The sequence below is a fragment of the Sphaerodactylus townsendi genome, linkage group LG15, assembly GCF_021028975.2.
Source record: "Sphaerodactylus townsendi isolate TG3544 linkage group LG15, MPM_Stown_v2.3, whole genome shotgun sequence".
In the NCBI taxonomy this organism is placed as follows: Eukaryota; Metazoa; Chordata; class Lepidosauria; order Squamata; family Sphaerodactylidae; genus Sphaerodactylus; species Sphaerodactylus townsendi.
The window spans coordinates 37434638-37459244 of record NC_059439.1 but is presented as its reverse complement, the minus strand read 5'-3'; the positions used below and the strand labels follow the sequence as shown (position 1 = coordinate 37459244).

Genomic DNA, 24607 nt, shown 5'->3' with positions numbered 1-24607 from the left:
AGCCGTGTGTCTGAAAGGGGACCACATTCAGTGGCAGCCTCTGCCGATTGTTCTCCCTTTTGCAAAAACGATGGGCTTGAATTGGTTTCCTTTTGTGGCGGTTTCCTTCTTAGTGTCGTCGAAGGCTTTCGCGGCCGGAATCACTGGGGTATTGTGGGGTTTCTGGGCTGTGTGTTCCAGTAGCATTTTCTCCTGACGTTAGACCATCAGATCCTCTGAAGATGCCAGCCACAGATGCAGGCGAAACGTCAGGAGAAAATGCTACTGGGACACGGTCAGACAGCCTGGAAACCCCACAACACCCCAGTTTCCTTCTCATTTTCCGTATTTGATTAGAAAGGGGTCCTCCCCCAGCCGTTCCCACCTTCTGTGTTCTGCTAAGCCAGAGCCCTCTCTGTGGACATGCACAAACAGAGTTCATCATGTGGGGGTGGAAAATCACTCCCCCTCCCCCACATCTAGGCTGGCCTGGGTTGCTGGGCTCGATTATTAGCATTAAACCTAAGACCTAGTTTTGGGGAAGCAGTGTAGGTAACCCTGTTAAGGGCTGTTAAACCCCACTGATTTTCCTGCAAAGAACTAAAGCGCGATCCTTTACCTGGGTGTAAGCTCGGTTGATGGCAATGTGGCTTGCTTCTGAGTAAACCCTCCTAGGGTCGTGATTCACCCGTTCGAAGAGTTGCATGGTTGCTTCAAAGCAAAGCCAACCACTACCACCAAGCTTACTCCCGAGTAACGCACGCCTCAGAGCCAACCATTTTTTCTCAACTAAAACCTCAGTATTCAGGTTAAATTGCCGTGTTGGCACTTTGCGATAAATAAGTGGGTTTTGGGTTGCAGTTTGGGCACTCGGTTCGCCATCACTGTGCTAAGCCCTCTTGACAGGGGCTGATCTGCCGCCCGTCCTCTCGAGCAAGTCCGCATTTAGCTCAGGCCAGCCCCGGGACTGCCTGTGTTTACATTCTGTCATGTCCTCTTTCCAAAGCCCCCCCCCCCCAACCCTTCACCTGACATCACCTCCCAAACAAATGCTTCCTGCTTCTTCCTTCCACCTTTCCTTCCCGCTGTCCCCAAATCTGACCTGACAGAATCACGTAATGGGATTTAATTGTGATCCTGCAAAGTCCTGAGACAGCTCTTTGCCCAGAAAGTGTCCGGCACGCAGAAATAACACGAAGGCGGCTGGGTGTGTGCGTGTGTGTGTGTGTGTGTGTTTAGAATGAGAGAAGGCAGAGAGGGAGGGAATTGAGAGGGGGGAGGGTTTCTGATCTTTGGTTTCTGATCTTTGGTTTCTGATCTTTCGAATATGCTGCCACAGGAGGTGGTGACGGCCACTAACCTGGATAGCTTTAAAAAGGGCTTGGACAGATTTAGGGAGGAGAAGTCGATCTATGGCTCCCAATCTTGATCCTCCTTGATCTCAGATTGCAAATGCCTTAGCAGACCAGGTGCTCGGGAGCAGCAGCAGCCACAGAAGGCCCTTGCTTTCACCTCCTGCAGGTGAGCTCCCCAAGGCACCTGGTGGGCCACTGCGAGTAGCAGAGAGCTGGACTAGATGGACTCTGGTCTGATCCAGCAGGCTAGTTCTTATGTTCTTAAGGCCATTGCTTTCACCTCCTGCAGGTGGAGCTCCCAAAAGGCACCCTGGGTGGGCCACTGCACCGAGTGCAGCAGAGTGCTGGACCTCAGATGGACTCTGGTCTGATCCAGCAGGCTCTTTCTTGAATGTTCTTAAAAGCGTCCCTTGCTTTCACATCACTGCATGTGAGCTCCCAAAGGCACCTGGTGGAGCCACTCGCGAAAGTAGCAGAGTGCTGGACTAAGATGGACTCTGGTCTACAGATCCAGCAGGCTAGTTCTTAGTGTTCTCTAAGGCCCTTCTTGCTTTCACATCCCTGCACGTGAGTCTCCCAAAGAGCACCTGAGTGGGCCACTGCGGGCAGTAGCGCAGGAGTGCTGGACTAGATGGGACTCTGAGGTCTGATCCAGCAGGCTAGCCAAGTTCTTATGTTCTTAAGGCCATTGCTTTCACCTCCTGCATGCAGGAGCTCTCAAAGGCACTCTGGTGGGCCACTGCTGCAGTAGCAAGAGAGGCTGGACTAGAGAGTGCTGACTAGATGGACTCTGGTGCTGGATCCAGCAGGCTAGTAGTTCTTATGTTCTCTTCTTAAGGCCCTTTTGCTTTCACCTCCTGCAGGTGAGCTCCCAAAAGGCACCTGCTGGCGGGCCACTCGCAAGTAGCAAGGAGTGCTAGGACTAGATGGACTCTGTGGTCTGATCCAGCTGAGGCTCTTTCTTATGTTCTTAAGGCCCTTGCTTTCCCATCCTGCATAGGGAGGTCTCCCCCAAAGGCACTCTGGTGGGCCACTGCGAGTAGCAGCAGGGGAGTGCTGGGACTAAGATGGACTCCTGGTCTGATCCATTGCGGAAGGAGGCTTGTTCTGGCGCCCTCTTAAGGCCCATTGCTTTCCCATCCTGCACGTGAGCTCCCAAAGGCACCTGGTGGGCCACTGCGAGTAGCAGAGAGCTGGACTAGATGGACTCTGGTCTGATCCAGCTGGCTAGTTCTTATGTTCTTAAGGCCCTACTTTCACCTCCTGCAGGTGAGCTCTCAAAGGCACCTGGTGGGCCACTGCGAGTAGCAGAGAGCTGGACTAGATGGACTCTGGTCTGATCCAGCTGACTAGTTCTTATGTTCTTAAGGCCCTTGCTTTCACCTCCTGCAGGTGAGCTCCCAAAGGCACCTGGTGGGCCACTGCGAGTAGCAGAGAGCTGGACTAGATGGACTCTGGTCTGATCCAGCAGGCTCATTCTTATGTTCTTAGTGGGCAGGGCTGAATCTGAGCCAAGGAATGGACCCCAGAGGGCTTCACATCTGGAAGAAAGGCCACCAGGGAGCAAAAGAAGACAGTGCCCTGAGCATGTGCAGAATGCCTCTTCTTTATTGCTTAGCTCCCAGAGACATCAAGAATCTGTCTTTTTGGCAGCCGGCTCCTGAGAAAGGAGATCTTGCAGACAAGACCGGGGGGTGGAGACCTTGGGCCCTCTGGCCATTCAGTTCAGAATAAAGGTAGCATTTATCTAGGGCTCTTTCTTCCTTCCGCCTTCTGTATCACAGGCAGAAATTCACATGGTGCAGCTTCACCCGCTGACTTTCCACTTCACAGGTGTCAAATTCGCGGCCCTCCAGATGTTATGGATGACGGTTCCCATCACCCCCTGCCAGCATCATGCTGGCAGGGGATGATGGGAAGTGTAGTCCATAACATCTGGAGGGCCGTATGGAACCATTAAAGGCACAGAAGACCTGCCAGAAAAGCAGAAAGGCCCTCGGGCTCTGTGCCCGTTTCTCAGAAAAGAAATTGAGGCCGGAACGGCCGAACATACTTGCCAGAGGCGTACACTTCGGCTGTGTCAAAGAGGTTGACCCCGTTCTCGTAGGCGATGGTCAGCACGTTCTCTGCCATCTAGAAAGCAGGAGAGACAGAGAGAGTTAAACGACGTGAATGCTGGTAACAACAAGCTCCGTTGGTCAGGTTGCCAGGCTCCAGGTACGGCCTGGAGACCTCCCAAACTTGCAACTGATCATCAGATGACAGAGAATATGGCTGCATTGGTGGGTGGGTTCGATGGCATCGTACCCTGTCGAGCTCTCCCCACACCACAAACCCTCTCCTCCCTGGGCATTTCCCCTCCTCAGGCATTTCCCAAGCTGGAGGCTTTTCTGGTGAACCAGATTCGCTTGTGCATTCCAGCGAATCTGCTTAACAATCCTCTCCACCAAAGTTGTTGCCTTCTTAAACTCCTCTGCTTGAGATGCAGAACTTAACAAGGGCAGGTGTTTCCCGACATGGAGAGAAAGCAACTGGGAAAACTTCACATGTTTACTGGTTGTGGTGGGCTTTCCAGGCTGTGTGGCCGTGGTCTGGTACATCTTGTTCCCAACATTAGGAACGAGATCCACCAGACCCGGCCACACAGCCCCGAAAACCCACAACAACCAGTTGATTCCAGATGCAAAAGCCTTCGACAATAAATTTTCACATGTTTAATGTATGCCTGTCTTGCTGCTGATCAGTCCTGGGAATGGAACGAGGCTAGCAGAAAACCTGGCAGCCCTAATCTCTATGTCCCCTTTTGCTTAGGTGCCATGCAAGGTTTAAGATACTAATGTGAATATGGACTGTCAGTAGATTCACTTTGCCCTTTGTCCTATCCACAAGCTTATAGGAAATTAAAAGATCAACTATTGGATAGAGAGTTCTCTACCCTAATCACCGCAGCCAAGAAAACGTGCTCCCCCCCTGTATTTTTCTCTCCCATTTGAACTTGGCACACTACCTGTATTGCTTAATAAACCCTGTTCAAAGGAGAGCCATAATGCTCGCCAGGTTTAATGTTATGCCTTCTGCCTTGTTACATGGCAGATTTAATAAGCAAGAAAAGGCTAAAAGATTGTGCCCGTGTAACGGTGGCTCAGTTGAATCTCTGGCCCAGCAATTACTACACTGTCTCAGATTCAAGGAAATCAGATCCAAGTATGTGAATCTTACTCCTTTACATTTACCCCATCTCCCCGATTTAATTAGATTACACTACTTGTTGGACAATCCTGATCCTTCTCTCTGTACGATAGTGGCAGACTTTCTCCTGGAAATTACTAAACGGCTGTAGATTTCCTTCGACCTGTATTGTATATGCTTTTTAATCTGTTTTTTTATTACTGTTGTACTGTTGTCTATGCCAATAAAGGCTTGCTTCAAAGAGTAATGTGAATATGTAATACTTCTGTCATCGATTCCGCACTGGAAATATTAACAAGAAGGGTTGCCAACTCCCCTAAGCAGCCATTTACTCCGGAACATCTCCTCCTTATAACCTGGAAATCAGGGTTGCAATTCCAGATGTCCAGGCCTCACCTGGAAGTTGGCCTGTAGTACATAATGTATGAGCTACCATGTGTCATGGTCGCACATACATTATGCATGACAATATTCAAAGGCAGCAACCACTTCTATGCCACGGGGCAAATTTAAACTCGTTCAACAGACTGTGAGGAACCCTCATGGAATTCTGGGAACTTTAGGTCTCTGGGGTAAGGTTTAGTGTCCACTAATAAACAATTACCTGCAAAGGTGTGCAATTCTTAGAATTCCTAGGGTGATCAGGTAAGCATGCAGGAATGTGTGGGGAGACACACAAAACTCGGTGAATTCAAATACACAGTGTGGAACGCTCATAGTGAGGGCAGGATACTTTATATTATTTTTTAAAGTTTATTTCATTGTTACCCTGCCTTTCTCCACAATGGGAACCCAAGGGGCTAACAGTCTTCTCTTTGCACCCATTTTATCTTCACGACAACCCCTCGAGGTAGGTGAGGCTGAGAGCATGCGACTGACCCAAGGTCCCCCAACAACAACAAGAAGAAGATTTTGGATTTATATCTCCCCTTTCTCTCCTGTAAGGAGACTCAAAGGGGCTTACAACCTCCTTTCCCTTCCCCCCTCACAACAAACACCCTGTGAGGTAGGTGGGGGGTGAGAGAGCTCTGAAGAACTGTGACTAGCCCAAGGTCACCCAGCTGGCGTGTGTTGGAATGCACAAGCTAATCTGGTTCCCCAGATAAGCCTCCACAGCTCAAGCAGGGAATCAAACCCGGTTCTCCAGATTAGAGTGCACCTGCTCTTAACCGTTACAACACGCTGGCTCTCCGTGGCAGAGTGGGGATTCAAACCTGAGTCTCTCAAATCCTAGTCTGATGCGCTGACCACTACATCAAGCTGCCTCTCAAGGTAATTTTTGCCTGGAAGAAGCTGCACTCACCTCATCGGAGATCTGGGATCCAAAAGTCACCCAAGTACCTGCAGGGGGACAGGAAGATCATGAGATGGAGCCACAGAGATGTTCCCAAAAGAAGAAGAAGAAGAAGAGTTTGGATTTATATCCCCCCTTTCTCTCCTGCAGGAGACTCAAAGGGGCTGACAATCTCCTTGCCCTTCCCCCCTCACAACAAACACCCTGTGAGGTAGGTGGCGCTGAGAGAGCTCCGAGAAGCTGTGACTAGCCCAAGGTCACCCAGCTGGCGTGTGTGGGAGTGCACAGGCTAATCTGAATTCCCCAGATAAGCCTCCACAGCTCAGGCAGTAGAGCTGGGAATCAAACCCGGCTCCTCCAGATTAGATACACGAGCTCTTAACCTCCTACGCAAACCAGCCTCGTTCTTTGCACGGTGTCCACACAGACCAGAGGGGCCTACTAATGACAACCCAGCTCAGACTCCCCCTACGGTGGGGCTGGATTTATAGGTCAGCTAGTAAATGTGTGCAAAATTATGTATTCACTAAATCGGGCTGGTAGAGTAGTGTAGGTTGGATGTTTGTTGTTGTTAGGTCGTTTTGGTTAGGTTTCTAGTTTATGGTCTTATTAAGAAGTTGCCATTTATTTGTTCAACTTTGTGCTAGGGCAGGTTAAATTGTTATGTTAGTTGTAGGCAGAGGTGGGATCCAGCAGGTTCTCGCAGGTTCCCGAGAGTAGGTTACTCATTATTTGTGTGTGCCGAGAGGGGGTTACTCATTGGTGATTTTGCCACGTGATTTTGGCCTTAGTTTCGCCCCTCCTCTCAGCAGTAGCGCGCAGAACTTGAAGCAGTCTAGCAGGAGGTGCACTGGCGTGCGTGGCAGCCTGCGCCTGCGTGCATTCATTTCCCGCCCAAGGACCGGCGCAGCGGCTGCGTCCTTGCCACAGCCCCGCCCAGGAATACCTGGCCATGCCCCCATCGTGCCCCGCCCAGCCCCATTGGCGCTACGCCACAGTTTGAATCCCACCACCATGGGAACCTGTTACTAAAATGTTTGGATCCCACCACTGGTTGTGGGGAATAAGGCTACTGTAGGTGGGTTGTGGGGAGTTATATTTTGGATACTGTTATGTTCTTTGTCGTTGTTCTTGCATTGGTAATTTATTGTAATGTGATGCTATTGTGCAGTGTTAAGCTACAGTTGCTATGTGATTATTTATTATGTTATGTGATACTACGTGATTTATTAGGTTATTGTGAGTCTGTGATTATTATATTGCTGCTGCTATGACATGCTATATTTAATCTTGGTGTTCTTATACATCCTCCTTGATCTGAGATTGCAAATGCCTTAGTAGACCAGGTGCTCGGGAGCAGCAGCAACAGCAGAAGGCCATTGCTTTCACCTCCTGTATGTGAGCTCCCAAAGGCACCTGGTGGGCCACTGCGAGTAGCAGACTGCTGGACTAGATGGACTCTGGTCTGATCCAGCAGGCTAGTTCTTATGTTCTTATATATTGATTTAATTGTTGTTGTTAACAGTGGTGGGATCCAAATATTTTAGTAACAGGTTCCCATGGTGGTGGGATTCAAACTGTGGCGTAGTGCCAATGGGGCTGGGCGGGGCACAATGGGGGCGTGGCCGGGCATTCTGAGGGCAGGGCGTTCCTGGGCGGGGCTGTGGCAAGGACACAGCCGCCGCGCCGGTCCTTGAAAAGAATGCACGCAGGCGTAGGCTGCCACGCACGCCGGTGCACCTCCTGCTAGACTGCTTCAAGTTCTGCGCGCTACTGCTGAGGGGAGGGGCGTAACTAAGGCAAAAATCACGTGGCAAAATCACCAATGAGTAACCCCCTCTCGGCACACACAAATAATGAGTAACCTACTCTCAGGAACCTGTGAGAACCTGCTGGATCCCACCTCTGGTCGTTAACCTGATTGCATTATTGTCTGAATTGTTGGGCTGGGAGGCCATTGAATTAGTTGCTCTTGGGAGGAGGGCGGTATATAGATTAAATATCAATCAAAACACCCATCTCACATTGCCCGCAGAGGGCCTCTGGCTCTAATGCCCCCAGGCATCCCTTCCCAAATCCTGTCCTTCATGGGACTTACCAAGCCCAAGACACGAAACACGGAGTCCTGATTTGCCCAGGTTCCTGCAGGGAGGAGAAAGGAGAAACAGGGAAAAGGTCAGCCTTTGGGGGAGTCTGGGAATCCCTGAGCATCTTCTGACCACCCCTGCAACCTCTGTGGGCGGAAAGTGCCTTCAATTGGCAGCCGTCGTCTGCTAACCCTGTAGGATTTTCTAGGCAAGAGATGGTTTGCCACTGCCTGACTCTTGGAGCAGCCCTGGGCTTTCGAGGTGGTCTCCCGTCCAAGTTCGGACCAGAGCCAACATGGCTTAGCTCCAGGATCTGATGAGATCAGGCTACCCTGGGTCACCCAGGTCAGGAGACAAGCTCTGTACACACGGCAGGGTCCTGGACAGCACGCAAGAGGATGGGATGCAGCCTCAGCCTTGATGTCCTTTCCATCAGCACTGCGGTACCGCCAATGTGGGGCGGCTCAGAAAAGGCTCTTCCAAAGATCTTGGAGCACAGGTTTCACGGGAGATGGTTTTGAGCGAGCCAAACGAGGAGACCCTTCCTTGTGGCCAAAGGACACCTCTTGCCAAAGCTGGTGTGAAATGCCCTGCCTTTCCAACAACCCAGAGAGCATCTTTTTTTGACCTGGCCTGCTCATATCATCTCACAGGGCCAGCTCCAGAGGTGGGCCCCCCCTAGCTGTTTGCCATCAGCCCCCCGACACCTGGCTTTCTGCCCTTCGTGCACCTAAGCCCACCTGCCTGCCTGTCCCCCTGCTCGCAACCCTTCCTCTCGCCTGTGCCCACAGCCACCAATACCGTTTGCGCCCCCTGTGCCAAACAGCTGCAAATAGTGCTGAGCATCACCTGCATGCTCTTCCTCAGCATGTTTACCTGGGAGCGCAGGTAGCAACATGCTCGTGAGCAGGGGGAGGACGCAAAGAAGGAAAGGCAGAAGGAGACGGAGAGACGATGTACCGTGGGCCACCCCAAAAACCCCGGGCCCGGCAGCTGCCCTCCCTCCGGTTGTGTTGACGCCAGCCGACGCTATAGATTAAAACGTCTTGAAAAGCATGCATGTGTGTGTTTAATCTGCGTGCAAAGATTGTCATGCCCTTATATAAAGCCGTGGTGCGACCGCACTTGGAGTCCTGTGTCCAGTTCTGGTCGCCGCATCTCAAAAAGGATATTGAAGAGATAGAAAAAGGGCAGAGAAGGGCAACAAGGATGATTGAGGGACTGGAGCACCTTCCCTATGAGGAGAGGCTGCAGCGTTTGGGACTCTTTAGTTTGGAGAGGAGACGGCTGAGGGGGGATCTGATTGAAGTCTATAAAATTATGCATGGGGTAGAAAATGTTGGCAGAGAGAAATTTTTCTCTCTTTCTCACAATACTAGAACCAGGGGGCATCCATTGAAAATGCTGGGGGGAAGAATTAGGACTAATCAAAGGAAACACTTCTTCACGCAACGTGGGATTGGTGTTTGGAATATGCTGCCACAGGAGGTGGTGATGGCCACTCACCTGGATAGCGTTAAAAGGGTCTTGGACAGATTTGTGGAGGAGAAGTCAATTTATGGCTACCAATCTTGATCCTCTTTGATCTGAGATTGCAAATGCCTTAACAGACCAGGTGCTCGGGAGCAACAGCCGCAGAAGGCCATTGCTCTCACCTCCTGCACGTGAGCTCCCAAAGGCACCTGGTGGGCCACTGCGAGTAGCAGAGCTGGACTAGATGGACTCTGGTCTGATCCAGCTGGCTTGTTCTTATGTTCTTATGTTCTAACCCTTCCTCTCGCCTGTGACCCCAGCCACCAATACCGTTTGCGCCCCCTGTGCCGAACAGCTGCAAACAGTGCTGAGCATCACCTGCGTGCTCTTCCTCAGCATGTTTACCTGGGAGCGCAGGTAGCAACATGCTCGTGAGCAGGTGGAGGACGCAAAGAAGGAAAGGCAGAAGGAGACGGAGGGACGATGGTCGTGGGCCACCCCAAAAACCCCGGGCCCGGCAGCTGCCCTTCCTCCGGTTGTGTTGACGCCAGCCGACGCTATAGATTAGAACGTCTCGAAAAGCATGCATGTGTGTGTTTAATCTGCGTGCAAATTAAGCTGTCCATTCACTCCCGCCTCTGAGCAAGAGAGGGCATGAGGTCTCGATCAATGGCTCTGGACTCTCTGCAACGTCCAATGCGCTCAGGAGGAGAGGAACCCCCTCATGGGTTTCGTATGTCCCTTTGCTGATGGAGACAAAATGGGTCAGGAGCCAGAACTCTTGGGCCCCCTCTCCAACACTGCTCCCGAGTTCCTAGAGTTCCCGGGGAGGGGTTGGGCTCCCCTTCTGGCCCCCCCCCCTTGCCCACTCAACAGAGCCGTGCAGCTTCTCCCCAGCTTCATTAGTGAGTCTAACCACCAACCACCGCTGAGAGCCGTAAAGAGATAAAAATAGACCCACGTCAGCATGCTGAGCTGGGGGCTCCGAAACAGGGTCAGCTGGAAGTTCCTGCTAACGAGACAATGGGGTGGAGGACGGGGCAGAGCCACGGGGAGTTCGCTAATCCAGCGCCCTTTCCCTCCCTCCCCCCACCGTGTTCTCCAAATGAACAGGGGCACAAGCCGTGGCAGATGGACGGGAGCCGTGCGGCCCCAGCTCCTGGAGAAAATATCGGTCGCGAATTGTAGGAAAAAAACCTGCCAAAATGCTTTTGAAAGCCCATACTCAGCCCTGAGACGTGTGAATGAGCAGTACTACTGAGCATGCACAGAGCGCTTCTCTTGTCAGAGCTTAGAACATAAGAACATAAGAAAGAGCCAGCTGGATCAGACCAGAGTCCATCTAGTCCAGCACTCTGCTACTTGCAGTGGCCCACCAGGTGCCTTTGGGAGCTCACATGCAGGAGGTGAAAGCAACGGACTTCTGCGGCTGTTGCTGCTCCTGAGCACCTGGTCTGCTAAGGCATTTGCCATCTCACATCAAGGAGGATCGACTTCTCCTCCATAAATCTGTCCAAGCTCCTTTTAAAGCTAAGAAGAGGGGTCAGCCTTCGTTAATAACAACAACAAACAACAATAGGGTGCTGTGGTTTTTCCAGGTTGTGCGGCTGTGTTCCAGTAGCATTTTCTCCTGACGTTTTGCCTGCATCTGCATCTATGATGCCAGCCACAGATGCAGGCGAAACGTCAGGAGAAAATGCTACTGGAACATGGCTGTACAACCCGGAAAACTCCCAACACCCTAGTGATTCCGGACGTGAAAGCCTTCGACAATACAACAACAATATATTTATATGCCACCCTCCCCCAGCCAAAGAAGGGCTCAAGGCAGTTTGCAGCAGAATAAAAACCAAGTACATTGTTAGGAGACCAACAAGGAAGTCTGCCCAGGCTGCTACACAACAGTCAGCAACGACAAATCACCCTCAACGTCTCTTGCCTTGAAAACTCTACAGCAGTGGTGGCAAACCTTTGGCACTCCAGATGTTATGGACTACAATTCCCATCAACCCCTGCCAGCATGGCCAATTGGCTTCCCGCTATCACCAAGTACCCACCGGTTAACAGGACAAGATAAGAGGCGACATGATAGCCATAATGTTTAGATATCTGAAGGGATGTCATGTTGGCGAGGGAGCAAGCTTGTTTTCTGCGGTTCCAGAGACTAGGACCGTGGTGGCGAACCTTTGGCACTCCAGATGTTATGGACTACAATTCCCATCAGCCCCTGCCAGCACGAACAATTGGCCATGCTGGCAGGGGGCTGGCTGTAGTCCATAGTAACATCTGGAGTGCCGCTGCCTCGCCATCACTGAACTAGGAACCAGGAGTCAGGGGAAGCTGAAAAAGAGATTCCACCCTAAACATTAGGGAGAACTTCACCTGACTGTATCAGGGGCTGTTGGACAGTGGAATGCGACTAATTGGAGCATGGTGGAAGTCTCGGCCTGCTTTAGAGGAGTTTTTCTTGAAGAGAGAAGAAGAGAGAAGAAGAGAGAAGAAGGGAGAAGAAGAGAGAAGAAGAGAGAAGAAGGGAGAAGAAGGGAGAAGAAGAAGAAGGGAGAAGAAGAAGAAGAAGAAGAAGGGAGAAGAAGAAGAAGAAGAGGAGGAGGAGGAGGAGGAGGAGGAGTTTGGATTGATATCCCCCTTTCCTCTCCTGCAGGAGACTCAAAGGGACTGACAATCTCCTTGCCCTTCCCCCCTCACAACAAACACCCTGTGAGGTGGGTGGGGCTGAGAGAGCTCCGAAGCTGTGGCATTCAGCCCAAGGTCCACCCAGCTGGACGTGTGTGTGGAGTGCACAGGCTGAAATCCTGGGAAGATTCCCGGTGATAAGCCTCCACAGCTCAGGCGGCAGAGCTGGGAATCAAACCCGGTTCCTCGATACACGAGCTCTTAACCTCCTACGCCACTGCTGCTCCTGGATGGCTGTCTGTCAGAGGCTGGATGGCCGTCTGTCAGGAGTGCTTTGACTGTGTGTTCCTGCATTGCAGGGGGTTGGACTGGATGGCCGTTGGGGGTCTCTTCCAACTCCATGAATCTATGACTACAACCCCCCTCAAACATCTCTTGCTTCAACGACTAACTCCAGCTGTATCCATTAAGCTCAGAAATTCTAGATGGGACCCGGTTATGCTGCGACCTGCCTCTTCCCTTTACTCTCCGTTCACCCTGATGGATTCCCTGGGCAAGACAGCCAGTCCTTGAGAGGACGAGTGCCAAGTTGAAGCACGCCAGCTTTTGTTTCTAGCAGGCCCGGCTCTTGTGCTTCGTCAGCTCCCTGATCTGTGGAAATGAAGCAGCAGCCGTTTTCCACGTCGCTTCACTTCTGTGTTGGTTAGAAGAGTAATTGCCGGGCCAGCAAAACAAAGTTGGCAATCTTTGTGTTGGTAGCGGTGCGTGTGTTTGAAGGGCTGTGAGTCCAAGAGAGGGAGAGGCGGTTGTATCCACTGGATTCTTGTCCCTCCCTCCCTCCCTCCCCCTCGCCCTTTCCACCCTGTACACACACAGGTGTCAAACTCGCAGCCCTCCAGATGTTATGGACTACAGTTTCCATCATCCCCTGCCAGCATATCTTTTGTCCAGAAGGTTTCCCATTGTTAGAGAGATATTTCTTCCTCAAATGTGGTGTCACCTAACCATACACCTTTTAGTTTGTTTTGTATCTTTGTCAGGTTGAAGTAATAGCTTGTAAATTCATCCTAATGGATGTTATTTTTGATGCTTACCACCTTTTCAGATTCAGTTGGCTCCCTTATTACAGTTCTTACTGAATGAGTGTCCTTAATCTTGAAAGTAGCTGAAAATATAGTAGCCATGGTACTTCTTTTGTCTTCTTTTGCCTTGAGAGTTTCTCCTTGAGAGTTTGCCATATCTCCATATGTTATAAAAACATTATTTTTCTCATATTCTTATCATAGTATGCCTCTATGACTGTGGTGGCAAACCTTTGGCACTCCAGATGTTATGGAGTACAATTCCCATCAGCCCCTGCCAAATGGCCATGCTGGCAGGGGCTGATGGGAATTGTAGTCCATAACATCTGGAGTGCCAAAGGTTCGCCACCACTGCTCTATGAGAATCATTAATGGGGACAATTCTTTTTCAAGTGGATTCCCAAATACATGGTCACTATTTTGCATTATATTTTTATCTGATTTTTAGTCCCATTGGTAGTTATTGTGTAAACCTTCTTTCAAATGTGCCATTTCTAATTTTATCACTCTTTGATCTTGGTTTTTAATCTAATGCACAATCCAAACGAGCATGCTGGCAGGGGATGCTGGGATGCTGGCAGGGGATGATGGGAACTGTAGTCCATGACATCTGGAGGGCCATGAGTTTGACACCTAGGCGAACAGGGATAACGTCACGGTTCCCCAAATACCAGATGCTGTTGATACAGCCAGCGACTTGGGCTCATAATTAAACCGTAATGGATCTGCTGAAAACAGACCGCAGGGGAGGGCCAGAGATGCAATATGTGCTCCCCTGCCTGAACTCGAACCATGCTCCAGTGGGTCAGAACAGTTCTCTCTCTCTCACTGCCAGAACGGGACCCCCATCTCCCTCTCTTCCAAATTCTCTGTTGCAAAACAGGACTTGGTTAATAACAACAGGAGAGGGTGCTTTTTGGAAATGAAAGAGAGAGCAAGATAGGTTTCCCTCCCCACTGCAGATCCGGGGGCGGGGAAAATTTCGTGCCATGGGCATCTCAAGAAAGCCAGCCAAACTACATACGAACATAAGAAGTAGCCTGCTGGATCAGACCATCTAGTCCAGCACTCTGCTATTCGCAGTGGCCCACCAGGTGCCTTTGGGAGCTCACATGCAGGAGGTGAAAGCAATGGCCTTCTGCTGCTGTTGCTCCTGAGCACCTGGTCTGCTAAGGCATTTGCAACCTCAGATCAAGGAGGATCAAGATTGGTAGCCATAAATCGACTTCTCCTCCATAAATCTGTCCAAGCCCTTTTTAAAGCTATCCAGGTTAGTGGCCATCACCACCTCCTGTGGCAGCATATTCCAAACACCAATCACACGTTGTGTGAAGAAGTGTTTCCCCATTAGTCCTACCCTTTCCCCAGCATTTTCAATGGATGCCCCCTGGTTCTAGTATTGTGAGAAAGAGAGAAAAATTTCTCTCTGTCCACATTTTCTACCCCATGCATAATTTTATAGACTTCAATCCTTCATCCTCAGACGTCTCCTCTCCAAACCAAAGAGTCCCAAACGCTGCAGCCTCTCCTCATAAGGAAGGTGCTCCAGTCCTTCAATCATCCTCATTGCCCTTCTCTGCACTTTTTCTATCTCTTCGATATCCTTTTTGATACACGCAGAAGAGAATGAGCGAAATCTCCTACCAAGGTCCCAATTCCATCAGACCAATGGCAAATTCTGCGCCCCTCCCTCGAGCCCGCTCCCAGGGCCTTTGCTAACTTTCCTCGTTTGCAGAAAGAAAGCGGAGAGGCGAGAATCCGTGATTTCTTTGCCACCCACAGAAACTAACCCTGCTGCCAAATCCGAGCGAGGGGCCTTTTAATAGCCCCGCGTTTGTATGAATCAGGAACGTGTGCAACTGAGTAAGAAACATTATTTTTAAATTAAGAAGCTTTAACCTACTTATAATAAGCACCTTCCTTAAATAAGTAATAATTCCCTTCCGTTGCTCCTTGGAGCAACTCCGCTGTAACTGCTGCCAAAAGGGAGGTGTTATTTTTGTTTACGGGTGCCGGATCGCTTACGGGGGGCAGAATTTCCAGCAAAAACCCACCCTGGTTTGAAACAAAAGGGGAGAGAGGGTAGAAGTGAATCAGGTAAGATGCTACGGAGGTACTTACTGCCCCAATTAAAAAAAATGTTCCTATTAATCTAGACCACAGGTGTCAAACTCGCGGCCCTCCAGATGTTATGGACTACAGTTCCCATCATCCCCTGCCAGCATCATGCTGGCAGGGGATGATGGGAAGTGTAGTCCATAACATCTGGAGGGCCGCGAGTTTGACACCTATGATCTAGACACAAGGTCATGAAATTGAATTATACTGAACCAGACCACTAGTACATCAAGGTCGATATTGTGTACCCAGGCCGATAGCTGCAATTCAAGGTCTCAGGGTGAGGAGTTTCCCATCACCCCTTGCCTGTTCTTTTCACCTACCGATAACAAGAATTGCACTTGGGACCTGATGAAATGCCAAACATTGAGATAAGGATCGTCTGCCCCGATTGGCATGTTAAAAAGAGAAGTTTGTTATGGGACAAAGCATTTCCTTTTAACATTCTTAAGGGGAGGGGGGAATCGGTTAGTCCAGTGGTGGCAAACCTATGGCACAGGTGCCGGAGGTGGCACTCAGTGCCCTCTCTGTGGGCATGCGCAGAGTCGCCCCCACCCTTACATCTAGGCTGGCCTGGGCCGCTGGGCTCGATTATTAGCATTAAACCCAAGACCTAGTTTTGGGGACGCAGTGTAAGTAACCCTGTTAAACGCTGTTCAACCCCACTGATTTTCATGTGAAGAACTAAAGCAATCCTTTACCTGGGAGTAAGCTCGGTTGCTGGCAATGGGGCTTGCTTCTGAGTAAACCCTCCTAGGGTCGTGATTCACCCGTTGGAAGAGTTGCACGGTTGCTTCAAAGCAAAGCCACCGACTACCACCAAACTTACTCCTGAGTAACGCACACCTCTAAGCCAACCGTTTTGTCTAAACTAAAACCTCAGTATTCGGGTTAAATTGCCGTGTTGGCACTTTGCACTAAATAAGTGGGTTTGGGGTTGCAATTTGGGCACTCGGGTCTCGAAAAGGTTCGCCATCACGGGGTTAGTCTGAGGGGGAAATGCCCCCACACCACCCTGACTATGGTTTCGACTCCTCGCAGTGAAGGGTGTCATCCAATGCTTCTGCTAAAGCACCCCAAAGGAAAGGTTATAGAAGCGCAATTCCATCTCCCCCCGCCCTCTCTGGCAGGTGCGTCCCCTGCCTCAAAATCCCACTCATGGGATAGAAGGGCTGTTTGCAACATATCTGTAGCAGCGCAACAGAACTCCATGCAGGCTCACGGGGACCCCCCCAACAGAAAACGGATCCTGACATTCACTGCTGTCACCACGACCAGTTCCTCCACCCGTAAACAACAAAGCAGTGTATTTTGTTGCTTTATTTTCCATCATTTCAGGACAGAGGAGGAGGAACCAGTGAACGTGGAGGAGGGGGCACACGCCCTCTAGCTGCCCCAGTGCAATTTGCCCCCCCCACCCCTTGCCCCAGGCTTGTGCCCGGTCTCACGCGTCCAGCATGACTTCACACGACCACGCACAGCTACTGAATTGTTCTCCAACAACAATCGGACTCGTGCGCCCCACGGGAATCGGACCCCGGAGTCCTGGCTCCTGTCCCAGGTGGCCTCGCTCCAGGCCCCCCCGCCCCGGCCCCAGCCTGATTCCTCTGCCCGAGGTCTCGGGAGTTGCGTCCTCTCATTCAAGACATTTACTGTCCAGGAATCCAGGCTATTAAAAAAAGGGATCTGTCGCTAATGTTAACTGATTAACAGATAACCTTTCATGGCATAGTACAAAGATTTAAAAATAAAAGACAAAAAAAATATATTAAAAGACTATGCTGGCAGGGGCTGATGGGAATTGTAGTCCATGAACATCTGGAGTGCCAAAGGTTCACCACCACGGCTCTAGAGCATCCCTGGATTCGTTGTTGAACAGATAAACCGTCTTCTGCTAGTCTGTCCAGCACTCTAAGCCCATCAATAAGGTTGAAAGGAACTTTGTTCTAGATCTGGGCTACTAACCCCAACTCTGTCCTTACATATTAGACCCCTCCAACTCTCAGAGGCCCAAGAGGTGTAGATGAACGGCATCAGCTCCTACCCCACCCCCCACGTCCTGCCCCCCAATAGTCCACTAGGCCCTTCCTGTGACCGAACACCTACAGCTAAGGGCATTTCCAAAGCTGGGGCGGAAATTGTGCTGCAATGTGAGTGTCGAACTGTCCCCTTCGTTTCCTTCTGTGCTGCATTATTATCAGCAAAAAAGGTGTCGCTACAGACCAAAGAACCTGCCTGGCTTCTGTTCTAACATCCTTCTCTGCTGTTTTGACCCAAGACACAATCCTCCCTTCCCTTGGAAAAGTCCAGACTCTTCCTCCAGACCAGCAACAGAAAGTGCTCCTGCAGATAATGCGCCATTCGCTCTTGGGATTTTGCTACCACGGGGTGTGGGGAGGAAGTAGATCTGTTTGGAAAGCGGACTTCACAAGTTCATCCAGGAGAAGAGGCTGATAAAGGATGAAGTGGAGCCTCCATGTCCCAAGGCAGTGCATTTCCAACTAACATTGCCTGAGAGGTGAATCGGGGGTGGTGGTCAATTTCCTGCCTTCTTGTTTCCCCCCGGGGCATCTTTCTGGCACCTCCAGGAAACAGAGTACCGGGTAGAGAATCGCGGGGTCCGATCCAGCAAGGTTTTTCCTAGGTTCTTTGCAGCGGTGGGATTCAGCCGGTTCGCGCCACCGCTTGTTAAAATGGTGCTTGTAAACAACCAGTTGTTAAAGTATTTGAATCCCACCACCGGAACCGGTTGTTAAATTGTTTGAATCCCACCACTGGTTCTTTGCCTCCCATCCTTCACACCTGGAAACCATAAGTCTTTGGGATCTGTGCCCCCCTCCTTATTGTACCCCCTGAGACCCCACAGCCCCAGCGCAGGGGGTCCCTAGACCCCAAACACTCAGGTGCCGTCTCCCTCCCTCCCCCCCCATCTTTCTTGCAGCAAATGGATTCACTTCGGGGGTCAGAAAAATAACTGACCTGCCTTTAATTAAAATGCTCAACGTGAAGCCGGGGGGGGGGGGGGGGGTTAAAGAGAGAAGGCCGGGAGAGCCGCTTGTGCGGCTAAATGTTTGGTTACATTAATAACGTGGGACGCCGATGCCGCGCCCCCCCCCCTTCTGTCAAACTGTCCCTGTCCTATAGCGCTCTGCAGGCCCGGAGGGGTCTCCCAGGGTACCCCCACTACTCAATTGGCCTAGAAGATGCTTTCCATTCCAGATTCTGGGAGTCAGGAAGAGCCCCTCTTCTCAAGAAGCCCCCCCTCCCAGGAGTGCTAACTCCCAGCAGCCCCTGGGGTAGGCCAAGGCTAGAGAACCAGAGAGCCCCCTCCCTCTCAAAGGGCAAGGGTGCAGACCCCGTGTTGGTTTTGAACTTGTGCCTCGCGCTCCCCTTCGTCAGCGCTGCCGTCCAGAGAGCGCGGCGGGCGGGGGCGGTCCAGGGCCGGCCGCATCTTCCCCTGCATCCCTCCTCGCTCAGCATCCCTCCGGGCGCAGTGGTCCACCCCCCCCCCTCCCCGAAAAAAAAGACCGGGTGGGAGGGGCCTGGCATGCAAATGAGGGCCGCCTGAGCCTAGCAGCGGGGCGACCGGCCGGGGGATCGCGGCTGCCCAGGACGCCCCCTTCGCTCGCCGCCGTCCCCCCCCCCCCCGGCTTGGTGTTGCTCCCCCCGCCCCAGCAGCGCCCCCCCCCCTCCCGCCGCCGCTGCAGCCTTCAAGGGCGTCTCTGCGGAGGCTGCCTGCCTGCCTGCCTGCAAAGGGGGCGGGAGGCGACCGGGCCCCCCCGCTAGCCGCACAAGCCGGGAGGGGGCGCCTTTTGGGGAGCCCCCCCCCCCCCACCTCCTCGCCGCTGGGGCCGGCGCGCGTGAGCCATGCAGGTGTCGATCGCCTGCACCGAGCAGAACCTGCGGAGCCGCAGCAGCGATGACCGGCTGTGCGGCGGGGGCGGCCGGGGCCAGGGGGGGCCGGGGAACGGCGGCTACCAGCCCCCCGGCAAAGCCACCCGCCTGGCCCTCGGGCCCCGGGCCCCCGGCCAGAACCTGCCCCACATCGCCTTCCTCCTGCGCGAGTCCACCGGCCGCGCCACCGGCATGAACTACAGGTAGCGGCGCGGGGGGGGTGGGAGGGCGGTTGCCCGGTGGGGGGGGGGGGAGGCAAAGAACCAGTGGTGGGGGGGGGGGGACGGCGGCGAGCGAAGTGGGGGCAGCCCCGGCAGCCACAGTGATCCTCCTCGGGCCGGTCGTCTCTGCTGCTAGGCTCAGGCGGCCCTCATTTGCATGCCAGGCCCCTCCCACCCGGTCTTTTTTTTCGGGGAGGGGGGGGGGTGGACCACTGCGCCCGGAGGGATGCTGAGCGAGGAGGGATGCAGGGGAAGATGCGGCCGGCCCTGGACCGCCCCCGCCCGCCGCGCTCTCTGGACGGCAGCGCTGACGAAGGGGAGCGCAGGGGGGGGGGGGAGGAGGAGGAGGAGGAGGGGAGGGGAGCGCGGGGGGGCCACCAGGACTACTGGGCTCGTGGGGATTGGCCTGCGCGGCTCCGGGTTGCCCAGCTGGTGGGGGGGGGGGAGAAAGGAGGGGGGACAGGGACAGATGCGGAGAGCTCTCCCACAGGGAGCACGTGCCCCCCCCCGTCCCCTTCTCCCCCCCCCCCTTTATCCTCTTTTCCGTTGGCTCAGATAATCCTCCCGAGCAAAATGATGCAAAGTTAAGATGCAAAGAGATGGGGGGGGGGGGGAGAGCCGTTCAGCCAAGCAGACATCAGCACTGGGGGGAGCAATAACCGGGAGAGGGGGGCGAGTTTGCAAGGATGGGGGGGGGAATAGGAAGCCCCGAAACCTCAGCTTTCCCCCCCCCTCTCCCCCTATGTGGGGCAATTGGAAGTTCCGCGGGCGCCCTCTGCTGGTGGCAGCTCAGGAGGGCAACCTGGATCCCCCCCCACCTGGACACCAACAGGGCTGTCTAAAATCAATGTTGTTTTATTTGCCTCATTCGGCATTAAGGCGGCGCACAGAATTCTCCTCCGTTCTGTCCTCACGCCAACCCTGCGAGGTAGACTAGGCCAAAAGTGTGTCACTCTGCAAGCCTTCCAAGGGGGAAGGAGGGGAATTCAAACCCGGGTCTATCAGGTAACAGTCTGACTCTCTACCTGTTAGACCCTGCTGGCCTTCCCCCCCCCCCCCAGATAATCACTTTATAGGGACAAACGTACAGAGTTGCTCAGTGAGGAATCTGCGTCTCTTCTTCTCGAAAGAAGCACAGGTTATTCTGAAACATTTATACCCACCGATCTCAGCCTGGGAAAAGGTACTCATAGGAGTATGTGGGTGCCTGAAAGGCCCTTCCAAACGAGACAGCCAGAAGCTCAACAGGTCCAGCTGAACACAGCGGTACCTGCTGAGTTCCTACCTGCAGCCAAATCGCTATTGGCTTTAATCCATAAATGCAAACGAAGATCATTAGACAGGCATCTTAAAATGTAATCCTGAGGATGTATCCATGCTTCCAGCAGCCCAAGATTTTTCCATTATTTTTTTTTAGTTCATTGGGTCAATAATACAAGCTTCCAACCATGGTGAGAATTCATTGCATTATTTATCGATTGGGTTATTATCCCCCTCGTTGTTTCTGCAAGTGGTTCAGCACCACCGGCCTCCATCCTGATTTTATTTGCGCCAGGCTCTCATGAGACCCACTCAAGCCCAAGGGTGCCACAGCCTGACCCCACACCCTCTCCTGGAAGTCAGAGCGGGGAGAGATCGGAAGTTTATGCGCTTGGACTTAATGCAGCACAAAGCCCCCTCGCCCCTTTACTAGAAGGGGGAAAAGAGGAGACGCAAAAAACAGGCACAAGCATAATTCACTCAGGTACCAAGGGAAGTGAGACTTTTTGGGATAGGATTTGGGATACTTTGCCATAGACATTTCCACTGGCTTAGCCAGGTGGAAAATCCTGCGTGCAAGCGCCCCCCCTTCTGATATCAAGTGGGGGGGGAGCAATCAAAGAGAGGGGCCCCCTCATTATGGCCCCCAAACTCTAGAACTCTCTCCGCAGCAGTGGCGTAGGAGGTTAAGAGCTCGTGTATCTAATCTGGAGGAACCGGGTTTGATTCCCCGCCCTGCTGCCTGAGCTGTGGAGGCTGATCTGGGGAATTCAGATTAGCCTGGGCACTCCCACACACGCCAGCTGGGTGACCTTGGGCTGGGGTCAGCTTCTGTGAGCCTTCTCAGCCCCACCCCACCTCACAGGGTCTCTGTTGTAAGGTAGGAAGTGCTAGGAGATTGTCAGCCCCTTTGAGTCTCCTGCAGGAGAGAAAGGGGGGATATAAATCCAAACTCCTCCTCCTCCTCCTCCTCCTCCTCCTCCTCCTCCTCCTCTTCTTCTTCTCCTTCTCCTTCTCCGCAGGGAAACTCATCTTCCCTCCTCTATTGCCATCTTCCACCAGCGGGTGAAAACTTTCTGTTGTTTCATTCGGCATCCCTTCGGGGATTACTCTTTCCTGCCCAACATTTCAATTGTTTTTAATATTTCTCCCATATTTTCAACGGTCTTTTAATTATTTGGCTGTTGGTTTTAATTGCTCTTCAGTTGTGATTTTATTGTGGATTGATTAATTTGTTAGCCATCTTGATAAGGACTGCCAGCCCTGGGCTGTGAAATACCCGGAGATGTCGGGCCAGGCTGGAGCAGGAGAGGGACGCTTCGATAGGCTACGAAGCGGTCGTTTCTCCAGGTGAAGCGGTCTCCATTGCCTGGAGATCAGCTGTGATCCTTCCCAGGAGATCTCTCTCGCCATTGCCGGGAAACTGACCACCTCAGCCCTGATAAAGGCAGAGAGGCAGGGCATCGTTTTTAGAAACAAAACATAACAAAATAAACAGTTGCATCCTTTGCAGACTTGCCAATTTCAGCAAAGCCTAAAGGAGCATTAAAGACTAGCCCTCCGCTCCCTACTCCAGAGAGAAGAACGCATCAAATACCTGGTAGTGGCGGCTATGGAGGGTGTCTCTTTCAGCTAATTTTATTATTGAGAGCTTTGTAGTTAAGAACTAGCCTGCTGGATCAGACCAGAGTCCATCTAGTCCAGCTCTCTGCTACTCGCAGTGGCCCACCAGGTGCCTTTGGGAGCTCACGTGCAGGATGTGAAAGCAAGGGCCTTCTGCTGCTGCTGCTCCCGAGCACCTGGTCTGCTCAGGCATTTGCAATCTGAGATCAAGGAGGATCAAGATTGGTAGCCATAAATTGACTTCTCCTCCATAAATCTGTCCAAGCTCTTTTTTTTAAAGCTTTGCTATCCAGGTTAGTGGCCATCACCACCTCCTGTGGCAGCATATTCCAAACACCAATCACACGTTGCGTGAAGAAGTGTTTCCTTTTATTAGTCCTAATTCTTTCCCCCAGCATTTTCAATGAATGCCCCCCTGGTGAGTATTGTGAGAAAGAGAGAAAAATTTCTCTCTGTCAACATTTTCTACCCCAGGCATAATTTTATAGACTTCAATCCTATCCCCCCTCAGACGCCTCCTCTCCAAACTAAAGAGCCCCAAACGCTGCAGCCTCTCCTCATAAGGAAGGTGCTCCAATCCTTCAATCATCCTTGTTGCCCTTCTCTGCACTTTTTCTATCTCTTCGATATCCTTTTTGAGATGTGGCGACCAGAACTGAACACAGGACTCCAAGTGCGGTCACACCACGGCTTTATATAAGAGCATGACAATCCTTGCAGTTTTATTATGAACTCCTTTCCTAATTATCCCCAGCATAGAGTTTGCCTTTTTCACAGCTGCCGTGCATTGAGTTGACAGTTGTTTTATAATTTTATTGTGGTTTTTTTTCCACTTTGTAAACTGCCTGGAGCTGGCCTCTGGAGGCCATGGAGAAATAAGTAATATTAGAAACACCCTTCCCCACAACCAAACCTGAAGCCAGCTATGGCCAAGTCCCTTGCATGGTATGGGCGTGAAAAACTCAACACCGGAGGTCCTCTTTTTGCAGCCTGCAGGCACCTATGAAATGCTGACGAGGTGTGGCAGGTACGACGACAAAACATCTGCCACAAAAATGGCTGCCACAGGAGGCAGAGCCAGCCATGAAATCATTGCCACTAAATCATAACTGCGCCACCTACCAAGGGTCAACCGTGTCAGGGCTGGTCTTGGCCTTTTCAACGCCTTCCTCTTCAGCAAGCATACCTAGCTGGCCTTCATCAGGTCCCCATGCTACACCTGCCACCCCCATCCCAGGAAGAAGAAGAAGAAGAGTTTGGATTTATATCTCCCTTTCTCTCCTGCAGGAGACTCAAAGGGGCTGACAATCTCCTTGCCCTTTCCCCCCTCACAACAAACACCCTGTGGGGTAGGTGGGGCTGGGAGAGCTCCGAGAAGCTGTGACTAGCCCAAGGTCACCCAGCTGGCGTGTGTGGGAGTGTACAGGCTAATCTGAATTCCCCAGATAAGCCTCCACAGCTCAGGCGGCAGAGTGGGGAATGAAACCCGGTTCCTCCAGATTAGATACACGAGCTCTTAACCTCCTACGCCGCTGCTGCTCCTGGAAGGACTCAGCTGTGTGATCTCAGGCTTCCCAAAGCAGTTTCTGTCAGACAAACAACATTTTTTTGCACCAGGTCATCTCAAAGTCACCTCAAAGGAGGAGGGGTGTGCGGGGCAATTTTCCACCCCCACGTGACTAAATGGTCGCAGCCCATGGACATTTGACCCATATGTCCCCCTGAGCGGTACGCCACTGGCAGCCAGGGTCCAATGTGAGAATGAGTGGGAGGCCCACACTGTTCAGGCCCTGCGATGGGGCCCCCTCGACCCTCTGTCACCCCGCTCTGATTTTTAAAAACGTTTTCAACATAAAAGACCACGCGGATCCTGCCCCTGGAAGCAGCTGCCTCCGTTTCCCTCCTGGCACGGCTGCCCAACCCGAGCTTGTCTTCAAATCGGGGCTGCCGGCCCGAGACAAGAATCGCCACGCGAGTCGGAAAGAGCCCGCGGACGGACACGTAGCCTCAGCTTGAGGGGGGAAAGTGCGAGAGAGGCGCGAGAGAGCCAGCGGGCCCCGGGGGCGTCAGTTCAGCTTAAGAACAGCTCCAATAAAGACCTTAAAAGCTTGACTCCTACTCGGAACGAGAGCACAAGGCAAAAATCTGGCTCGTCCCTGCCTAGGCTTGCCAACCTCCAGGTGGGCCCTGGATATCTTCCAGAATTACAGTGACCAGCCCCCCTCACCCCCCAGGAAAAGACTGCTTTCAAGGATGGCCTCCAAACCATTACATCTTGCAGAAGTCCTTCTCCTCCTCAAACCTAAGGCTGCACCCCCCCAATTTTCAGGAATCCCCCAAGCTGGAGCTGGCAGCCCTTCCCTGCCCTAACACAACAGATAAACAACCCTTCCCCCAG

General features: G+C 52.2%; 1 protein-coding gene across 3 annotated transcripts in view; it reads right to left on the bottom strand.

Moving 5' to 3' along the window:
* Positions 1-24607, bottom strand: part of KCNAB3 (potassium voltage-gated channel subfamily A regulatory beta subunit 3) — a 47578-nt gene that overhangs the window by 11048 nt on the left and 11923 nt on the right. For all 3 annotated transcript variants that reach the window (XM_048517437.1, XM_048517438.1, XM_048517440.1), the window contains exons 2-4: positions 7916-7959; positions 5827-5864; positions 3388-3467 (exon numbers count right to left, since the gene is read on the bottom strand). In XM_048517437.1, the coding sequence (XP_048373394.1) occupies positions 3388-3467; positions 5827-5864; positions 7916-7959 (162 nt within the window). The remainder of the gene's footprint in view (positions 1-3387; positions 3468-5826; positions 5865-7915; positions 7960-24607) is intronic.